The sequence below is a fragment of the Ixodes scapularis genome, unplaced genomic scaffold, assembly GCF_016920785.2.
Source record: "Ixodes scapularis isolate PalLabHiFi unplaced genomic scaffold, ASM1692078v2 PGA_scaffold3__209_contigs__length_174095766, whole genome shotgun sequence".
NCBI lineage: Eukaryota > Metazoa > Arthropoda > Arachnida > Ixodida > Ixodidae > Ixodes > Ixodes scapularis.
In genome coordinates this window covers 46,669,601-46,688,020 of record NW_024609868.1, presented here as the reverse complement: position 1 = coordinate 46,688,020, position 18,420 = coordinate 46,669,601, and the positions used below count along the sequence as shown (strand labels likewise).

At 49.5% G+C, this 18,420-nt stretch overlaps 1 protein-coding gene and 1 pseudogene across 1 annotated transcript; both read left to right on the top strand.

Moving 5' to 3' along the window:
* Positions 1-553: 553 nt before the first annotated feature.
* LOC121837178 lies at positions 554-4,327 on the top strand (annotated as a pseudogene).
* On the top strand, positions 4,273-8,265 carry LOC121046740 (uncharacterized protein K02A2.6-like). The gene is made up of 2 exons (XM_040501302.2): positions 4,273-7,644; positions 8,171-8,265. Exons 1-2 carry the CDS (start codon positions 4,563-4,565, stop codon positions 8,263-8,265), a joined length of 3,177 nt encoding a protein of 1,058 aa, XP_040357236.1. The 5' UTR covers positions 4,273-4,562.
* Positions 8,266-18,420: the final 10,155 nt, after the last annotated feature.

Genomic DNA, 18,420 nt, shown 5'->3' with positions numbered 1-18,420 from the left:
GAACTCGAACTCGAACCCATTTCCCCGCTAAATTTAGTGGGAAATGTACGAACGGACGGACCAGATTTTGGGATTGGAGGCAGCGTTAAAAACATTTAATGATTCACCATGATTCCTTTCCACATTACCCTTACATATCTATTGTAAATCTTTTCCTTTCTTGGCCCCTCCAAGCCAATGGACCTTTTCCGAGACGCATTCTGCGCACGCGCGAGCGCCCGATGCCTAGCGGCGGAAGTCGGCATGACTTCCGCCGCTTGGGGAAAGAAAATCACGGCGTTTGGGTCGTGTTTTTTTTCCCCCTCTTTAAAGTCCTGTTCGGCACTCGCAGCAGCTCAGAGAGCGAAGAAACTGGTAGCGTAGCTCCCATTATCGATTGGTAGCGCGAGTAGGTCACTTCCTCTGTAGGGTGCAACGCACCCACAGGTCCATTCTTCTCATGAAAATAAAAGAGATGGCTCGAGGCGCAGCACGCGCACGCGCCTCGGAGAGCGCGTGCAAGAGAATGCTCTGAAGCCGCCATCACAGGCAGACACGTCGTTCGCTTGTCTCGTTCTATGTCCTCACTTTAAATAACGTGGCAGGGCCTCGCGGCCCCCCACATATTTGGTGACCCGGTCGAGGACCATGGACAACGGCGAACCCCAAAGAGCAGCAGCCGGATCCCCGGCTTCCATCTCATCGGTTGCAGTCCGACTTCCGCCGTACTATGACAGAAACCCGAGGGTCTGGTTCCTGCAGGCTGAGTCCCAGTTTCATCTCAGCGGTGTGACGAGCCAGGAGAGCAAGTATCATCATGTCGTCTCGGCGCTGTCGCTGGCAGCAGCCGACGAAGTATACGACATCCTTGCGCAACCGTCGGCCACAGCTTCCTACGACCAGCTGAAGGCGGCTCTCCTGCAGAGAACCGAGGCATCAGATCGCTCCCGCCTTCAAGAACTTCTTTCGGCGGAAGAACTCGGCGATCGACGTCCGTCTCAGCTGCTAAGGCGGATGACTCAGCTCCTTGGAGATCGCGCCAACACGGTCGGCGACGCTCTGCTGCGGGAGCTATTTATTCAGCGCCTCCCAACCAACGTCCAGATGGTGTTGGCCACCGCTACGGCTCTCGACCTCACAGGCCTCGCAGCCCTGGCAGACGCCGTTATTGAAGTTGCCACTACACCCGTCGCCAGCGTTACATCGGCGGCAGAAGACGGAAGTGATCGAAGCTATGCCTGCCCCGCCAGGCACTCCATCGTTTGACGGCAACCTCGAGCGGCTTTGCCAGCGGTTGGAAGAGAGTGTTACCGCGGCAACTCACCGGCGAGATCGTCCACGCACTCAACAACGACGTGGACGTTCAACATCTCGTTGCAGAAATGCTGACCGTTCCCGCTCCGCAAGTTCAGCGGACGTCTGCGTATACCATCGTCGCTTTGGCTCCGACGCTCGGCACTGCCTTCGTCCCTGCTCCTGGAGCAAACCGATAGAGGCAACGAGTAGTCAGAACCTACCAGGAAGTCGCCTATTTTACATCGCCGACAGGACTACGGGAACCCGTTATCTCGTCGATACCGGGGCCGAGGTAAGCGCTGTTCCTGCAAAACGCGCGGATCGATCACAGACGCCCATCTACTACCTTCGGGCTGTGAACAACTCGTCGATCCCCGTCTACAAGGAACGGTCCATCACCATAAATCTTGGCCTCAGACGAGTCTACCGATGGGTATTCCTGGTCGCAGACGTAGGCAACGCGATCATCGGCGCTGACTTCCTACAACACCACAGCCTCCTTGTAGACGTCAAGGAGAGACGTCTGCTCGACTCCACAACGCGACTCTCCGTGCAAGGCGTCTCAACAAATGACACCGCAGGATTCGCGTCAGTCTGCTCTAACATCGACGGGCCATTCCGACCTCCTCTCCAGGATTTTCCAAGCCTCACGCGAGCTCCTGACTGGACCAGACCGGTTTCGCACGATGTCCACCATCACATCGAAACAACGGGCGCACCGGTTCACTTCCGACCCCGTCGTCTGGCTCCAGAGAAACTCCGCATCGCTCGCGAAGAATTTGAGCACATGCTCGAGCTTGGAATTATCCGACCTTCGTCAAGCAGCTGGGCGTCTCCCCTACACATGGTGTCCAAGAAGAACGGAGATTGGAGACCGTGTGGCGACTATCGCGCACTGAACAAGAGCACAGTGCCCGATAGATACCCCCTCCCAAACATTCAGGACTTTACTGTCAACCTCCAAGGCGCGACCATTTTTTCGAAAGTTGACCTTACCCGCGCGTACCACCAGATCCCAGTCGCTGACGAAGACATCCCAAAGACAGCTATTACAACTCCGTTTGGTCTGTTTGAGTTTCTCCGCATGCCCTTTGGCCTCAGTAATGCGGCTCAAACATTCCAGAGATTCATCGACGCTGTCACGCGCGGGCTTCCCTTCGTATTTGCCTACGTTGACGACTTGTTGGTCGCTAGCTCGACAAAGGAGGAGCACACCAACCACCTCCGTCTTCTTTTCCAAAGACTCTCAGACCACGGCATCATCATCAACGCCGCAAAAAGTGAGTTTGGGAGATCAGAACTCGAGTTTCTGGGACATCGACTGGACCGACACGGCATCAGACCTTTGCCGTCGAAAGTGCAAGTGATCAGGGACTTTCCAAGACCTAGCTCGATCACAAAGCTTCGCCAGTTCCTCGGCCTGGTAAATTTTTACCGACGGTTCATTCCGAACTGCGCGAGGCTACTCCAGCCTCTTGATTTTCTACTAGCAAAGACTGCACGTGCCACTACCAACCTGCCTTGGAGTGAAGACGCGGAGCAAGCCTTCTGCGAAGTAAAGACTGTACTTGCAGACGCTGTACTTCTGCGACATCCACAACACGATGCCAGAACCTCGATCATGACAGATGCTTCAGCTACGGCTGTTGGGGCGGTCCTACAACAACAGGTGGACGGTGAATGGCAGCCCCTAGCTTTCTTTTCCAAGAAGTTAAAGCCCGCCCAGACCCGCTACAGCGTCTTTGGAAGAGAACTGCTCGCAGCGTACTTGGCCGTCCGGCACTTTCGACACTTTGTCGAAGGTCGCCCCTTCGTCATCTGGACGGACCATAAACCACTCACCTACGCCATCCGCAACTCAAGCTCTGTCTATACCCCTCGAGAGATCCGACAGCTGGCCTTCTTGTCGGAGTTTACGACGGACATCCGGCATATCAAAGGGAAATCAAACGTCCCCGCTGATGTACTGAGCCGAATTGACGCCGTACCTTCGCCTGCTCCGCAACTCGACATCACGTTGCTGGCTCGTCATCAGGCATCCGACGAGGAGCTACAGCAGCTCCGCACATCAAACAACTCTCTCCAGCTAGAGGATGTTGAGTTCCCAGGAGGCATCACCATCGTCTGCGACACGTCCACAGGAACGCATCGCCCATTCGTTCCGATGGCGCTACGAAGGCCGCTCTTTGATGCCATTCATTCGTTGTCGCATCCCGGCGTGAAGGCAACACAGAAGCTAGTGGCCAATCGCTAAGTTTGGCCTCGGCTGAAGTCCGACGTGCGTGACTGGGTGCGGACCTGCTTGGCATGTCAACGAGCCAAGGTTCACCGTCATTCCGTGCCTTCATCCACGAGCTTCCTGCCACCAGATGCCCGTTTCGACAAGGTCCACATCGACCTGGTCGGACCCCTTTCGACATCTCAAGGGCAACGATACATCCTGACCTGTATCGACCGCTTCACAAGGTGGCCGGAAGCTACACCATTGCCCGACATGACTGCAGCCACCGTCGCCGAGGCATTCGTCTCGTCCTGGGTGGCGCGCTTCGGATGCCCATCTGAAATCGTCACCGACAGAGGGCGTCAATTCGAATCCAACTTGTTCACCGAGTTGTCCCGAATCCTAGGCATGACGAGATCTCGGACAACTGCATACCATCCGCAGTCTAACGGCCGGGTGGAACGTTTCCACCGACACCTCAAGTCCGCGCTCATGGCCCACGCGAACTCCAAGGAATGGGTACAACAGCTTCCACTCGTCTTACTCGGAGTTCGAACGGCGTTGAAGCAGGACCTCGGCTGTGCAACCTCTGAACTCGTCTATGGGACGACCCTCCGATTACCATCGGACTTTTTCGAGGTCGACCCGTCTCCAAACACGAGGCCAGAAGACTACGCCACAAAGCTGAAGGAGGTTTTTGCAGACCTACGACCAGTTCCTACGCGCGCGGTATCTGCCAAGACTCCTTACGTCTCTCAGGACTTGCACAGTGTCAAGGAAGCCAAGCCAAGCAAAAGACACTGGACTGTCGAGAAAGCCAAGCCGAGCTAAAGCCACAGACAGAGATCCAGCAATGGCGTAGCCAGTGTAGCAACATGTAATCCGCTCACTAATCGAATCAATAAACATCGTTTTCTGACATGGTGACAGAAGCGGGATCTACCAAGAAGAAGAAAGAAGAACCTCAGCAGAAACGATACAGCCACTGATTCGAGCGACGGAGCGAAGAAGACGCCGTTAAAACAATACAAACAAGCCGACGCACGTGAGCGCCGATTCCGAAACTATGGAAGGTGGTCTAAAGACGCCGAGGCCTCTTGATCTGTCGTCGCAGTCGCCAGACGTTTGGGACGACTGGCTTCAGAGCTACGAATGGTACGCAACAGCGATCCAGTTACAGAAGAAACCTCCCGAAGTTCAAGTAGCGAACTTCATGACTGTCATCGGCCCAGACGCACAGAACGTGTTCCGAACGCTCCCACTGAGCGAAGACGACAAGAAAAACCTGGACATCGTAAAGCAACGGTTCAAAGAGCACTTCCACCCGAAGGTCAACCCCACCTACGAACGGTACAGGTTCAATCAAATGAAGCAGAAAGAGGGCGAGACTTTCAACGAGTTTCTGACGGCCGCAAGGCTACAAGCAAAGAAATGCAAGTTCGGTGAGCTGACTGATGAACTACTACGCGATCGCATTATCGTTGGCATCACCAATGACGATGTCAGAGAAAGACTGCTAAGCGACCCGACTGTCGACCTGCAGAAAGCCGTGAATCTCTGCAAAGCGAGCGAACAGGCGTCACAGCAGCTCAAAGAAATCGTAAACAAAGAAACGAGGACCGTCGACGCCGTCACGAAGAAGACAAAGCAGCTACCGAGAAAGAAGACTGTCGCGGAGACAAAAGAGCAAGCGCCAACGAATTCGGGAATGGCAAGAAAAGCATGCAGCTTCTGTGGAGGATTTCACAGACCAAAAGAATGTCCAGCGTATGGCAAGACGTGTAACAAGTGCCAAAAGAAAGGACACTTTGCTGCAGTGTGCCGATCAAGCAGAAGTATGGTGCAACACAAGGTCCATGCCATCGACAACCACGAAGACCCTGAAGAAGAAATGTATGTGTCGGAGCTGAGAACCAAGACAAGCAAGACGGTGTGGCAAGAAGAGATCCAGTTCAAGTGTGGAACTAAAGTTGTCATGAAACTGGACACAGGAGCGCAATGCAACGTCCTCCCAAACAAGAACGTCCAAGCCATGAGACTACAAGTGTTTCCTTCGCCAGTCAAAAGAATCGCAACATACAGCAATCACAAGATGCAAGTGATCGGTGAGGTGAGAGAAGCATGCACTGTCCGTGATGAGCCGGCGAAACTGAAGTTTTTCGTCGTGAACTCTGACGTGACACCAGTTCTGGGTCAGAACGCATGCGAGCTCCTCAACCTCGTGAAGAGAGTGCACACAGTCCAAGCAACGCAAGAAGATGACGAAATATTTCAAGGCATCGGTTGCATCAAGAACTTTGTCTATGATGCCGATGTCAAAGAGGAAGCAAGCAAGAAGCTGGAAAACAAGCCACCAAGAAGGGTCCCATATGCACTTATGGATGAAGTCAAGCAAGAGCTCACGAGCATGGAACAGAAAGGAATCGTCGAAAAAATCACAGAACCAACTCCATTCTGCAGTGAAATGGTTGTTGTGAAGCAGCGAGGAAAGATCAGGATCTGCATCGATCCAGTGGAACTGAACAAAGTTCTTATAAGACGAAACTATCCTCTCAAGACTTTGGAAGAAATTGTTGCGCATGTCAGAGGATCCAAGCGGTTCACTCTGCTAGACCTCAAGAAAGGATTTTGGCAAATGCAAGTGTCAGAGCGCACCAAAAAGTATCTAGCCTTCAGCACTCCGTGGGGCAGGTACTGCTTTAAGAGAGTTCCATTTGGCATAGCCACAGCACCGGAAGTTTTTCAACAAGTCATCAGCAGAATCCTGGAAGGGATTCCGAACGCCGTCAACTCCATGGACGACATCCTGGTGTATGCCGAAACAAGCGAACAGCTGCAAGAAACTACAAAGAAGGTCATGGATGCTCTGAAAGAAGCTGGCACTAAACTCAACAAAGACAAGTGTGTCTTTGACAAGCCTGCAGTCAAGTTTCTTGGTCACGAAATCACTGCAGAAGGACTCAAGATCGACCAAGAAAAGGTAGCCGCCATCGACCAGTTAAATGAACCAAAGAACAAGACCGAGCTACAGAGACTGCTAGGGATGATCCAGTATCTCCAGAAGTTCGTGCCCAACCTTGCGGACAAGACTGCACCACTGAGAAAGCTCATCACCAAGGACACTGAGTACCTGTGGACAGAGGAACAGAGCAAGGCACTGACCGAAATCAAGCAAGCGCTGAAGAGTGCACCAACACTCGCATACTACAACGTTAATGGTGCTATGACCCTTTCAGTGGACGCAAGCTCAAAAGCCCTAGGAGCTGTTCTCCTACAAGAAGGAAAGCCTGTTGCCTACGCCTCAGCAGCAATGACGGAAGCACAACAGAACTACCCTCAGATCGAGAAGGAGGCACTAGCGATCCGATACGGCTGCCGGAAATTTCACCAATATATCTATGGAAGACCTCTAACCATCGAGACTGACCACAAGCCGATCGAGAGCATCGCAAAGAAGCCGCTGAGCAAAGCCCCTCCTCGACTACAAAGACTTCTCTTTGACGTACAGCAGTGCGCACCAGCAATCGTCTACAAGAAAGGAACAGAACTCGTGATCGCAGATCTACTGAGCAGAGACTGCATCAAGAACGAGTCGGCAGGTGCATATACAGATGACATACAAGTGATGGCAATTGTACCCATGTCACCTGAAACAATGGAAGAACTAAAGAGGGACATTGCCCAAGACAAAGAAATCCAAGAAGTGATCCAAGCCACGAAAGAAGGATGGCCAAGCACCACAAGAGGGCTCAGTGACCCAATGAAGCTGTATTGGTCATTTAGGGATGAACTTGCTGTGTATGAAGACATGTTGTTCAGAAGCGATCGGATAGTCATTCCGAAAACTTGGAGAAACAGACTGCTCGTCCTGATCCACGCGGGACATCTAGGCATAAACAGTTGTCTAAAGAGAGCCCGCGAGACTGTATACTGGCCAGGGCTAACGACAGACATCAAATGCTACGTGGAAAGATGTGCCACATGCCAAGCAACTGACAAGAAACCAGCGAGAGAGCCACTTCATCTCAAAGAAATACCAGACCTCCCGTGGGAAAGAGTAGCATCAGATCTCTTCAACTTCGAAGGAAAGTCCTACGTTGTCATTGTCGACAGCTACTCTGGATACCCGCCGCCTCGGTGGCTCCGAGGCGAGAGCGTCGGCCTACGGATCCCCATGTGGCGGGTTCGAATCCCGGCCGAGGTGCCCGCAATCTGACGGAGGCTTATTGCGGAGAAGACGCCGTGTAACCGAGCTTTCGGTTGCACGTCAAAAGATCCCCAGGTGGTCGAAATTAATCCTCAGTCCTCCGCTGGGGCGTGCCAGATGCCCATCGTTGGTTTGGCACGTAAAACCCCCAAATTTGACTTTTACTCTGGATACCTAGACTTCAAGAAGCTCTCAGGAGAATCGTCAAAAGAAGTTGTAAACGTCATGAAAGAGTGGCTAGCAACTCATGGCGTCCCCAAAGTGATTGAAACAGACAACGGTCCCTGCTACGCAGCACAAGAATTCAAGAACTTTAGCAGAGACTGGGGCTTCCAGCACGTGACTTCAAGTCCGAGGTATGCGCAGTCAAACGGTCTTGCCGAACGAGCCGTTCAGACTGGAAAAGGGATTCTCCGAAAATGCTCTCTGGATGGAAGCGACATACAAATGGCCCTCCTCAGTTTCAGAAACACGCCAAGGAGTGAAGAACTGGGTTCACCTGCACAAAGACTGTACAGCAGGAGGACAAGAACTCCAGTTCCCACACACAACAAGCTACTAAAGCCCGAAATAATCCAAAGCGTGCCGGACAAGCTGCGTCACGAGCGCAACCAGCAGAAGGCTTACGCTGACCAGCACTCCAAACGAGCCCCTGCCATGGCCCCAGGCGATAAAGTCAAAGTTTGGGAAGAAAACAGGAGATGGGTTCCTGGAACAGTCGTACGTCTTTCGGAAGAACCTCGGTCTGTGATAGTACAGACGCCAAAGGGACAGTACCGTCGCAATACGTCCTTTGTTCGTCCGACTAAGGCTGAGCTACACCACGCTGCAAAAACTCATACTACCAGCATCGAGCCACATGCGCCACAGCCTGTGACCGACAGCCGAGTATGCCCCAGCCCCCAGCGAGAGAACCCGGCAGACTCAACCACCGTTACCAAATCAGGTCGCATAATCAAACCAGTCGTCAGGCTTGATCTCTAAACGAAAAAAGGGGGATGTCAAGGAAGCCAAGCCAAGCAAAAGACACTGGACTGTCGAGAAAGCCAAGCCGAGCTAAAGCCACAGACAGAGATCCAGCAATGGCGTAGCCAGTGTAGCAACATGTAATCCGCTCACTAATCGAATCAATAAACATCGTTTTCTGACACACAGTGCAACGCATGTGTTCGTGCGCCAAACAGCCAGACGGAAACCGCTCCAACCACACTATATGGGACCGTTCCCGGTTCTGGAAAAGAAGCCAAGTGGCTTCGTTGTACAGATCAATGGACGACGAGACACCATCGCTCTCGAGCGTCTAAAGCCAGCCCATCTCGAGCACGCACCCGTGAACCTCATCACATGTGAGACGCGCGAGGAAAGTCCGAAGTGTCGCAGGAAGTCTGCTCAAGTTCATTGGACAAACTCATGGCCAGAGCTAGCGCCCTAATTGTGTGTTGTCGTTGTTCTTTTCGTTTTCTTTAATCGCTCGTCGGGGCTCCTCGCTAAGGGGGGGCATATCTGTAGGATGCAACGCACCCACAGGTCCATTCTTCTCATGAAAATAAAAGAGATGGCTCGAGGCGCAGCACGCGCACGCGCCTCGGAGAGCGCGTGCAAGAGAATGCTCTGAAGCGAACGACGTGTCTGCCATCACAGGCAGACACGTCGTTCGCTTGTCTCGTTCTATGTCCTCACTTTAAATAACGTGGCAGGGCCTCGCGGCCCCCCACACCTCGATTTTTAGTTCGTGCAGCCACCGCCTGGTGCCGTCGGTATGCGGAAAAGGTCCATTTGCTTCCGCTGTGCAATTTTGTAACTTCACTAGACGGTGTGGGAAACCACCAAAATAACCTTTGAAAGATCGTAAAAGGAAAAAAGGATTAATAACATTATTTGTTGCTATTCCTCTGGTCAAACCTTGTCGGCGTTACCCTAACAACGAACTCGGTGGGAAATGGCTCTACAGGGTGTCACAAATGAAAATTTACACGGTCTTTTTTACCGCAAAAATAAACTAGGCATCGCCGAACGCTCATTCTCCGCCCAAAGGTAGAGCTAGAGGTCACAACCAGATGCCAAAGTTTCAGCCCGATCCGATTACTTAATCAAAAGTTATAACTGATTTTCTGAAAATTTCAATGGGAAAATGGAGCCCATTTTTGCTCGTTTTCGGTTTCTGGTGCCATAGAGCCCCATCTGTTCGAAAACTCCGTCGGCCACCATTTTCCCATTGAAATTTTCAGAAAATCACTTATAACTTTCGATTAAGTTATCGGATCGGGCTGAAACTTTGGCATCTGGTTGTGACCTCTAGCTCTACCTTTGGGCGGAGAATGAGCGTTCGGCGATGCCTAGTTTATTTTTGCGGTAAAAAAGACCGTGTAAATTTTCTTTTGTGACACCCTGTATATAACATGAGCGAAGGACGTTTTAGCGAACAGCGGCAATTTGAGCTAATCGACGTTTTAGCGAATTACAAAAGCGCGTGTTAGCCCTTCGTGTTCGATGGAGCAGCATCACGTCGGACACACCAATATTTTGTTAAAAAAGACGCGAAAAATAATTTCAAAACGAATTAAACGATTAGCAGAGAGCACCTGGTGGATGTTGCTAAAGCCTCGTTTGTAATGCCCGTCTAGGGACCTTGACAGGTATTGACGATAATTGTTTCGACGTCATCATGACAACTCTACGGCCAGTACAAGAGAAGGGGGGAGGGAGGAACTCCACTTTCGACGGAGCTCTCTTTTGTGTGTCCCAGACAGAGGTCGGCATTTTAGGTCGCCCTCACTCACCCTCACAGCCACACTCACCTAAGCCCCTCACTCACCCTCACCCTCACAGCTACACTCACCTTCAGCCCCTCACTCACCCTCACCCTCACAGTCACACTCACCTTCAGCCCTTCACTCACCCTCACTGAACCTCACGGCCCTCACGCACTCACCACCCTCACGGCCCTCACGCCCCTCACTCACTCATGGCCCTCACGCCACTCACCGCCCTCACGGCCCTCACCGCCCTCACGGCCCTCACCGCCCTCACCGCCCTCACGGCCCTCACGGCCCTCACCGTCCTCACAGCCCTCACTCACTCATAGCCCTCACGCCACTCACCGCCCTCACCGCCCTCACGGCCCTCACCGCCCTCACGGCCCTCACGCCACTCACCGCCCTCACGCCACTCACCGCCCTTGCGGCCCTCACACCCCTCACGCCCCTCACGCACTGATGGCCCTCACGCCACTCAGGCCAGCTTCAGATGGGGCAATTTCGCCCAGAAACTTTACGTCGCTACACCAGCAACGCGGGCCGCCCGCGATCACACGCAGCAACGAATTGCTGCAATTTGCCATCGTCATCATACAATTTTATATTTCTTGCACTATTTAGACACAATTACGCGTTATAAACGTGTTTTTATGCATTTAAATCTCGTTAAGAATACTAATGCACCTTTCTGAAACAGTTTATTTCCAAAAAAAAAACGATCGATTTCAAACCAGAACCAAGTCTTTCGGTGTCATCATCACCGGCACGAGGTATCACGTGAAAATTTTGCGTCCCTGATTGGATGCAGCCGCTTCAAACGCATTCGAATTGCTCCGAGTTGCATGGCCCTCACGGCCCTCACGGCCCTCACGGCCCTCACCGCCCTCACGGCCCTCACCACCCTCACGGCCCTCACGGCCCTCACGGCCCTCACCGCCCTCACGGCCCTCACCGCCCTCACAGCCCTCACGGCCCTCACCGCCCTCACAGCCCTCACGGCCCTCACGGCCCTCACTCACCCTCACACTCATGAATTTTCCTGGTTCAGAAACTCACTCACCCTCACCTCACCTGTGAAGATGAGGGTGAGTGAGGGTGAGTGAGGGCCCTCATGAGTGAGGTTTGCCGAGGTATGGTCCCAGAAGTCGCTATTCTCCCTCTACAAGGTTATAGAAGATTAACCCGTCACTCAAAATTCACACAAAAGCAGCTTAGCGGTTAGTTGCGATTGCTCGATCGCTGGCGTGCTTCGACCACTTCGGTAACTGGAACGGCTAGGGCATCCTGACGACGTCAGCCTCGCCGCAGCTTTACCCATCCCGAGACAAACTACGTCACGATTGCGCCGGATGTGACGTGTCTCCGCTCGCTGCTCTCCGAGCGCTTGCCAGTGTGGGCCGTTTATAACGAAAAATACAGCCGTCAGAGTCAAAATACAAACGTGCGATTGTCATTTACGGATATTGCGAATCATATTCGGCCTATTTCGTTGAAGTTTCTGAGCCACGTAGAACACTACAATCAACCCAAGAAAGCAGGAGAGAAAAATATACAAATCAAAGGCTTGAAAATACAATAGGGCGCCATTATTGGTATTGATCGCGGAGACGCGACCTTCTTTTTTTTTTATGTACTTGGTTTTGGGCTCAATTTAGTACTGCAGTCAAAGGCGGACGCAGCTGTTTTTAGTGCTGGGGTAGGCAGCGATATTTCAGAAAACACCTGTCCCCCCCCCCCCCTCCCCCCCTTTTCCCGGCCCAAATTTGCCAGATTCGCAATTCAGGGGGGGGGGGGGGGGGGTCAGGAGATTTTGACCCCCCTCTGAATCTGCCACTGACAGCAATGATTTCCCAGTGTTCCACCATTGGTTTTGAAAACTGATAATGTTTGTTCTTCTTTTTGCTTTCTTTTGAAAATGCATGCATCAGCGTTTCAAAGGGATGTTTCAAATACCTTGTATAAAGTTTTATGTTTTGGGCTATTTGGGCGATCTTTATAGCCCGACATTTGGCTATTTTTTGGGCTCCTATATCTCACAATTATTTGGCGGGTTAACCTAAGAGTACCTGGCAACCGTGAATAGCAGACAACCCTGCCTGAGCTCTCTTTTTATTGCTGCTGGCTCAGTTGTTTCTGCGTCCCGTCTTATAACAACCTTATTACTTTGTATACCTGTTGTAAAAGCCTAATCTAATATGCATCTAAATAATATTACCTCAGGTGTACCAGTTATTTTTTTTTTACTTACAATGTCGTACGATTATTTTAATCTCTAAAAATGCTACCCATAAAGGTTATTTTACTCCCTGGGCGGCACCACTTTGTTCGACATCAGCGCCCTCTCCATACATCCGGGAAATTCAGCGGGTTCGGCGGGGTAAAACGAGAGAGAGGGCACGCGCCCGACTCCGCTAGCAGACGTCAAAACGGGAGGTTGCCATTCTCCATCTTTGGGCTGTATCGGCGGGCTGTACGGAACATGAACTCCCGCTCGTGGCTGCCGTTGTGAAGTGGTCCGCGTTCTTGGAATAGTTATGGCTACTCCAAAATCAGCCTAGAGCTCTCTGTTGTTCTACTTCGGTAAATGACCAACTGACATATCTTTTTTCCGTTACTTAAATAGCAGTTGAGTCAGCCGGCAGTACTACCCTCAACTACTGCGTGTATTGCGGCAGGAGGGCGCGTTTTTATTTATTATTTCAGACATCCACTCATCGTCGCTAAAGGCCTACACCAGTACGAACTTTGTATAGTAAAAAAAGGTACAGCAACCGGATTCACTTTTCGCCGGAGAGACCGGCCAGTCTGACACAGTTTTCCTTATTTTTTTTTTGTTTGCACGCAGATAACAGCGCAATTGGACTCTGTTAGTCTTTTTTATCTAGCATAGTAATACACGATAACTGGCATACCGAAATCTGCGCTTGAAATTTCCAAAATGACGGGATTTTAAACTGAGTTTGCACACCAGCCGGATGCTAGGTACTGCCCACTCGGCGGAGCAGACGACACGAGGGTGAGAGGGAGAGGGCATTTTTTTCTCTTTTTACCCTCTCTGCTATGGATGAATAATTTGTCATCTAATCTTCTGTCTCTTGAAAACCCGTTCTTTAGCTCACCTAGAATGTTTTCTGCTCCTTCTTTCATTCTTTTTTTTTTTTACTACCTGCATCGCTAGTCTGTACAGGACCGAAGTAGCTGTTATTGGGTGGTATGATGCTACGCTATCCCTTGCCTTTATATAGTAATCTTATTCTGCTTAGTTTCCAATCATTCTGTACCTGTCCCCCATAATTATTTGATCAGTTGCCTGTCTTAACTTTAATTTGCTTTTTGTTAATCCTAGTGTCTTGACCAGTCTCATTCCTATGCCATCTGGGCCTGTCGCCGTTCCTGATTTCTGCTCTGTCCCATTCCACCGTGGTCGTCTCAGTTGTCTCGTTAGTGGTATCGTCTTGTGTCGCGTTGTTGTCTGGGTTCTGTCCAATCTCGTTCAGATCAAGTTCTGCGAATGTTGCCTCGATTGTTTGTTTAATAAATTCCCTTGACCCCTCGCCCTCTACACTTATCCCCTCCTGTGTAGTCGATGAATAATGTAACATTTCTGTTTTTTTCCTTGCCCTCTCTACTGCCTTCCTATCGATTTTATTTACCTCCACTGTGTTCCAGTTATACCAATCTTAGCCTGGATCAGAGCGGATTCCTCTCTTTTTCTTTCCTGAAATGTATCCCATTTTAATGCTACTTCAGTGGGTGTGCCCCCCCCCCCCCTCCCCCTTTTTTCTCTGCTTACCCGCCCAGCTGTGCTTTTATGTGGCGTCTTGTCGCCCTGCTATGCCCGCATCAACTTCTTTGTTCCACCAGCTTTTCGGTCTGTTCTTCTTCCTCCTCCTTGTTCCTCTTTATTTGATTTTAAACTTACCTAACTCTCTTTTAAAAGTGTTTACTAAATCGTCATATGTCCGTTCTCCTTCCGGTTGTCTGGACCATATGGTTTCAATTCGTTCTGTTACCTCTTGTAGTCGGGCGTCGTATAGTGTCGTCACGTTCAATATTTTGTGATTCTGGTTTTGATGTACCAAATGTTATTTTCAGTCGTTCATGATCACTCCTTAAGCTGATTGTGCCTTCGTCACCTATTTGTGAGTGTCCTAATTTGTTATGCAATTTGCTAAACATCAGATAGTAATCAGTTGTTGAGTGCGAATTGTTTCACTCCCACGTTATTTTTGCATCGCATATCACATGGACGTTAACCAGCACTAGATCAAGAGCATTGTAAAATTCTTGTGGTATCCTCCCTTGTGAATCTGTATATACGCCAAAGTCTTCTAAGATAATTATTTCCCGGTTAATGCCAATTTCTCCCACATTGTTAGAGGTACACGTCAAAGGCTGTGCATTTTCCCCTCTCGTGTATTCAGTCCCCGTTTTCAGATAAACAAATCCAATGAGCGTGTCAAAACCTCTAATTTTCCATTTTAATCACATATGTTATCTGCATCTTTCCCTCACCCTTTTACAGCCCCGTCCTTTCACTAGCACACCCAATCCGCTTCCTTTCCGGTTTCCTTACCGATTGCATCCCACCCAAAAATAACCTGACGAGTAGGGTGGTTCCTCCATATATCTCCGTCTCTGCCAATCCATACACGACAGAATCTTCATAATTTAATTGCTCCGCAATCTCTTCCCACTTTATACTATATATCCCCTCCCTCTACATTGAGCTGCTTCTTTGTTCTACGTCTGCAATGCTTCCCCCCACCCTCCCTATTTGCAATGGAACACTCAGCTACACGAGGGCTCTCCCGGCTCCCCCAAAAGCCCTTGCCCTACACTCCGTCTCACTAAAACCGTGCAGTACAGCCGAAGCTAGAGGGGAGAGAGCGTATGCCGACCTGCTCAAGAGGAGGAAAAAGAAAGAACGTGAGAGAGGGGCTGGGATTCCCCTGTTCTTTCTTTCCACCCTCTCCGTGCAGTACAGCTTTCGCTGTACTGCACGGTTTTCGTGATCTCGCCTCATCCGCACCCCCGTTAGTTTCCCCATAAATGGATGCCGCCTCGGCTGAAAGGCGGGGGGAGGGGGGGGGGGAATTTATGATATACCTCCCAGTTCCCATTCATTACTTCATATCCGTTCTTAGATCTCAGTCTCTCGATGGCGTCCCGGACTGCCCTCGCTGTACCTACTTCTCGGCCCATGGCCTCCAGAACCCGGAGGTGCACTTGTAATGTGCGCCTACAGGTGTAAAAGAGTGAATAATGTTCGTAAATATAACTAAAGCATAGTTGTTTTTTTTCAAGCGAATACTTTTGTTTGATATGAAGAATTGTCCAAAAAGAAAAAAAAAAGAAATAGTTAACGATGCGCGTGAAAAAATCGAGGTGAGCAGTTCAATTAACTCTAATAAAAAGCCAAACTCTGAAAACAGATTAAAAAAAAAAAAGTGGGCTAGCACTTTGAGACGTTGGGTATATGATTACTCGTAATTTTATCTGTTCCCAGTCCGTTTTTTTTTCTTGTTTTTTTTTTCTCATGGTGGAGAAAAATGGGTTTATTGGGGAAAAAAAAAACTTTTACGTTACTCACTTTCTATCAGGGAGAAAAGAATCACGATTTTATTCATTTAGTAAATCATCTTTATTGTATTTAAATCACAATAATTTGATTTAAATCGCTGTATAGCTAGAAAATAGTATACTCTTTATCGCTACACGTAATTTTAAACATGGCAGATGAATTGATCAATCCGTCCGAACACTGATAACAATGCGGATGAACAATTACTGTAAATTTGAAGTGCAGTTTAATTAACAACTATTTATTGATTAACCCCCACCATACAGAAAGAACACAGCTTGATATTTTTAGTTGGCTAAAAAGTTTATTTGTTTTTTCTTTCGCGTTCTTATTTGCCGATAAGACATTACTTTTCAAGTCTGTGTTTTCTGATTTTGCGTCTTGATTTGCTTAAAATAGAATTTTACGTAACTGACTATCAAAGTGGAACGTAGAAAGAAAACTCGATGCTCCGATTTGGTCGTTTTCGGCCTGATCTATGTTTTTCTTTGTTGAGTAATTCTTTGATTTTATTACAAAGACAGTTGCACATAAAAGCATAAAAAGGTGGACAAATGGTAAATAAAAAAAAAAAAAAACTATTTTCGGGGCTATTTTTGCTGGAAAATTTTGATTGAAATCATCAAAGTTAAACTGGTCTGATTTAAATCATATTGATTCTTATGGTCCGCCCTGCTCCAACCTAAAAGTGCAACGCTTCAAAATTTGCATGGGAGGTGCATCGAGCTATGATGCATTTATCAGATGGGCATTTATTCCTCAGTGCAAAGGGGGAAAAACAAAAAAGAAAGAAACTGATGAACAAGAAGTTTTAGACGCCGCAACAGCGTGCATGCGCCACGTCGAACAAAGCCTTGGGTCGTCCGATATGACACATAAACAGTGGAGAAAAAAAACGAAAAAAGTAACGATTCCACACATGGTGTTGGGGCGATATGGCTACATTTCTGCAGCACTAGCTCGTGTTCACCTTTTCCTCTCTCTCTTTTAAATATGACTCAACTGACTGTAGGTTCTTTGTGGTAAAACTGCCGGCCAGCAAAGAAGTGAGGTTTGGAAGCCAAATAACCAAGCGGCAAACTATCGACGAAGTCTTACAAGGAGTCAAAAAAAGAACAAAAAAGAAAAAAAAAAAAAAAAAAAGCTCTTAGAAAGTTAGAGCAACAGAACGAGGAAAAACCTCAGCTCGACGAAAAACTTTTCAGAGTCGCCTGCTGCCGCTGACACCTTCCATTATGGCGGTGTACGCTGGCGCGGACCCACATTCGACTTGTGCCCCGGGTCTGGAATATACGCCGACCTGTTGATTCCCGCAGCTCTCGTTGGTGAACTGAATGACTGAATTCGGACAATGGGAACAGGGAGCGAAGGGAAGAAAAGGAGGTCCCAACCAAGACGGCCGTTGTGTTCGGCCCGTGTATTTCCATTTATGCGATGACGAGAGAGAGATGGAGGGAGAGAGGAAACGTCCTCGCCCTGAACAACTCTCTGTTCACCCACCCTGAGCTGACAGTGCGATGGAAGCTATGCGCTCGTGGGATCGCTGCGTGCTTCGATCTTCTGCCACGTGATCACGCCCCACCCATATAACTATGCGCAGAAAGCGACGTCAGGCGAAGAAAGGAAAGCGGTTGATCAGACCGGTGAGCGGGAAGCCACCACCGTACTCTCAGCTTTGGGGTGTGCAAGAAGGGCGGGCAAGGAAAAAAAAGGAGCTGGGATCGCCGGAACGGACGAAAAGGAACAATGCAATTTCGCGCAGAAGACAACAAGTGGGAAGGTGGACCAGAAAGGGAAGGCAATTAAGGCACAGCTTGGGGTGTTCTCATTGAGAAAGTGGAGTTGCGCCCGCCGCGGTCGGTGCCTAAGAATAGGCTCTGAGGCTGACTTGACCCCCGCGAAAAGAAGTTTTGGAAGGGAGGAGGACGGAAGAGTTCTATTTAAAAAGCCGCCAAAACTCTTTTTTTTTTCTTCTTTAATGGTTTGGTTGATGGAAATCCTTTTGTAGCGACAAACGCAGATCCCTCTCAGGTAAGGTTTGCAAGAGGAAAAACGGAAATGAAAAATCAGTGGATGTATGGCTAGGGTTTTGACCTCCGTCGTGCGCAGTGAGGTCAAGCAAAAAGTAAATGATGAAAGTGATTTGTTCTAGGAAAAGGAGTTTTTTTTTTCACGCTTCTTGTGGACAGAGAGGTTGCGCAGCGTTACACAGCTTTCCGAAATCAACACCAGTCAAGGGACTGTGCTTTGCCAGGGTCTTATACCTCTCCCCTTCTCGCTCCTTTTCCATCTTCGTTCGATCTCACCCTGAAGTTCCGTTGGCCTTTCAGCGGCTAACAGTTACTAGTAGTAATAGCAAATGGTAATAGTAGTAAGG

What these genes read in the sequence shown, in the direction of transcription:
- LOC121046740 (XM_040501302.2), top strand. Translation starts at nt 4,563, where the DNA reads ATGGAAGGTGGTCTAAAGACGCCGAGGCCTCTTGATCTGTCGTCGCAG. An exon ending in GCCGCCTCGGTGGCTCCGAG is followed by an intron (nt 7,645 to 8,170) that starts GCGAGAGCGTCG and finishes CCTCAGTTTCAG; the next exon opens with AAACACGCCAAGGAGTGAAG.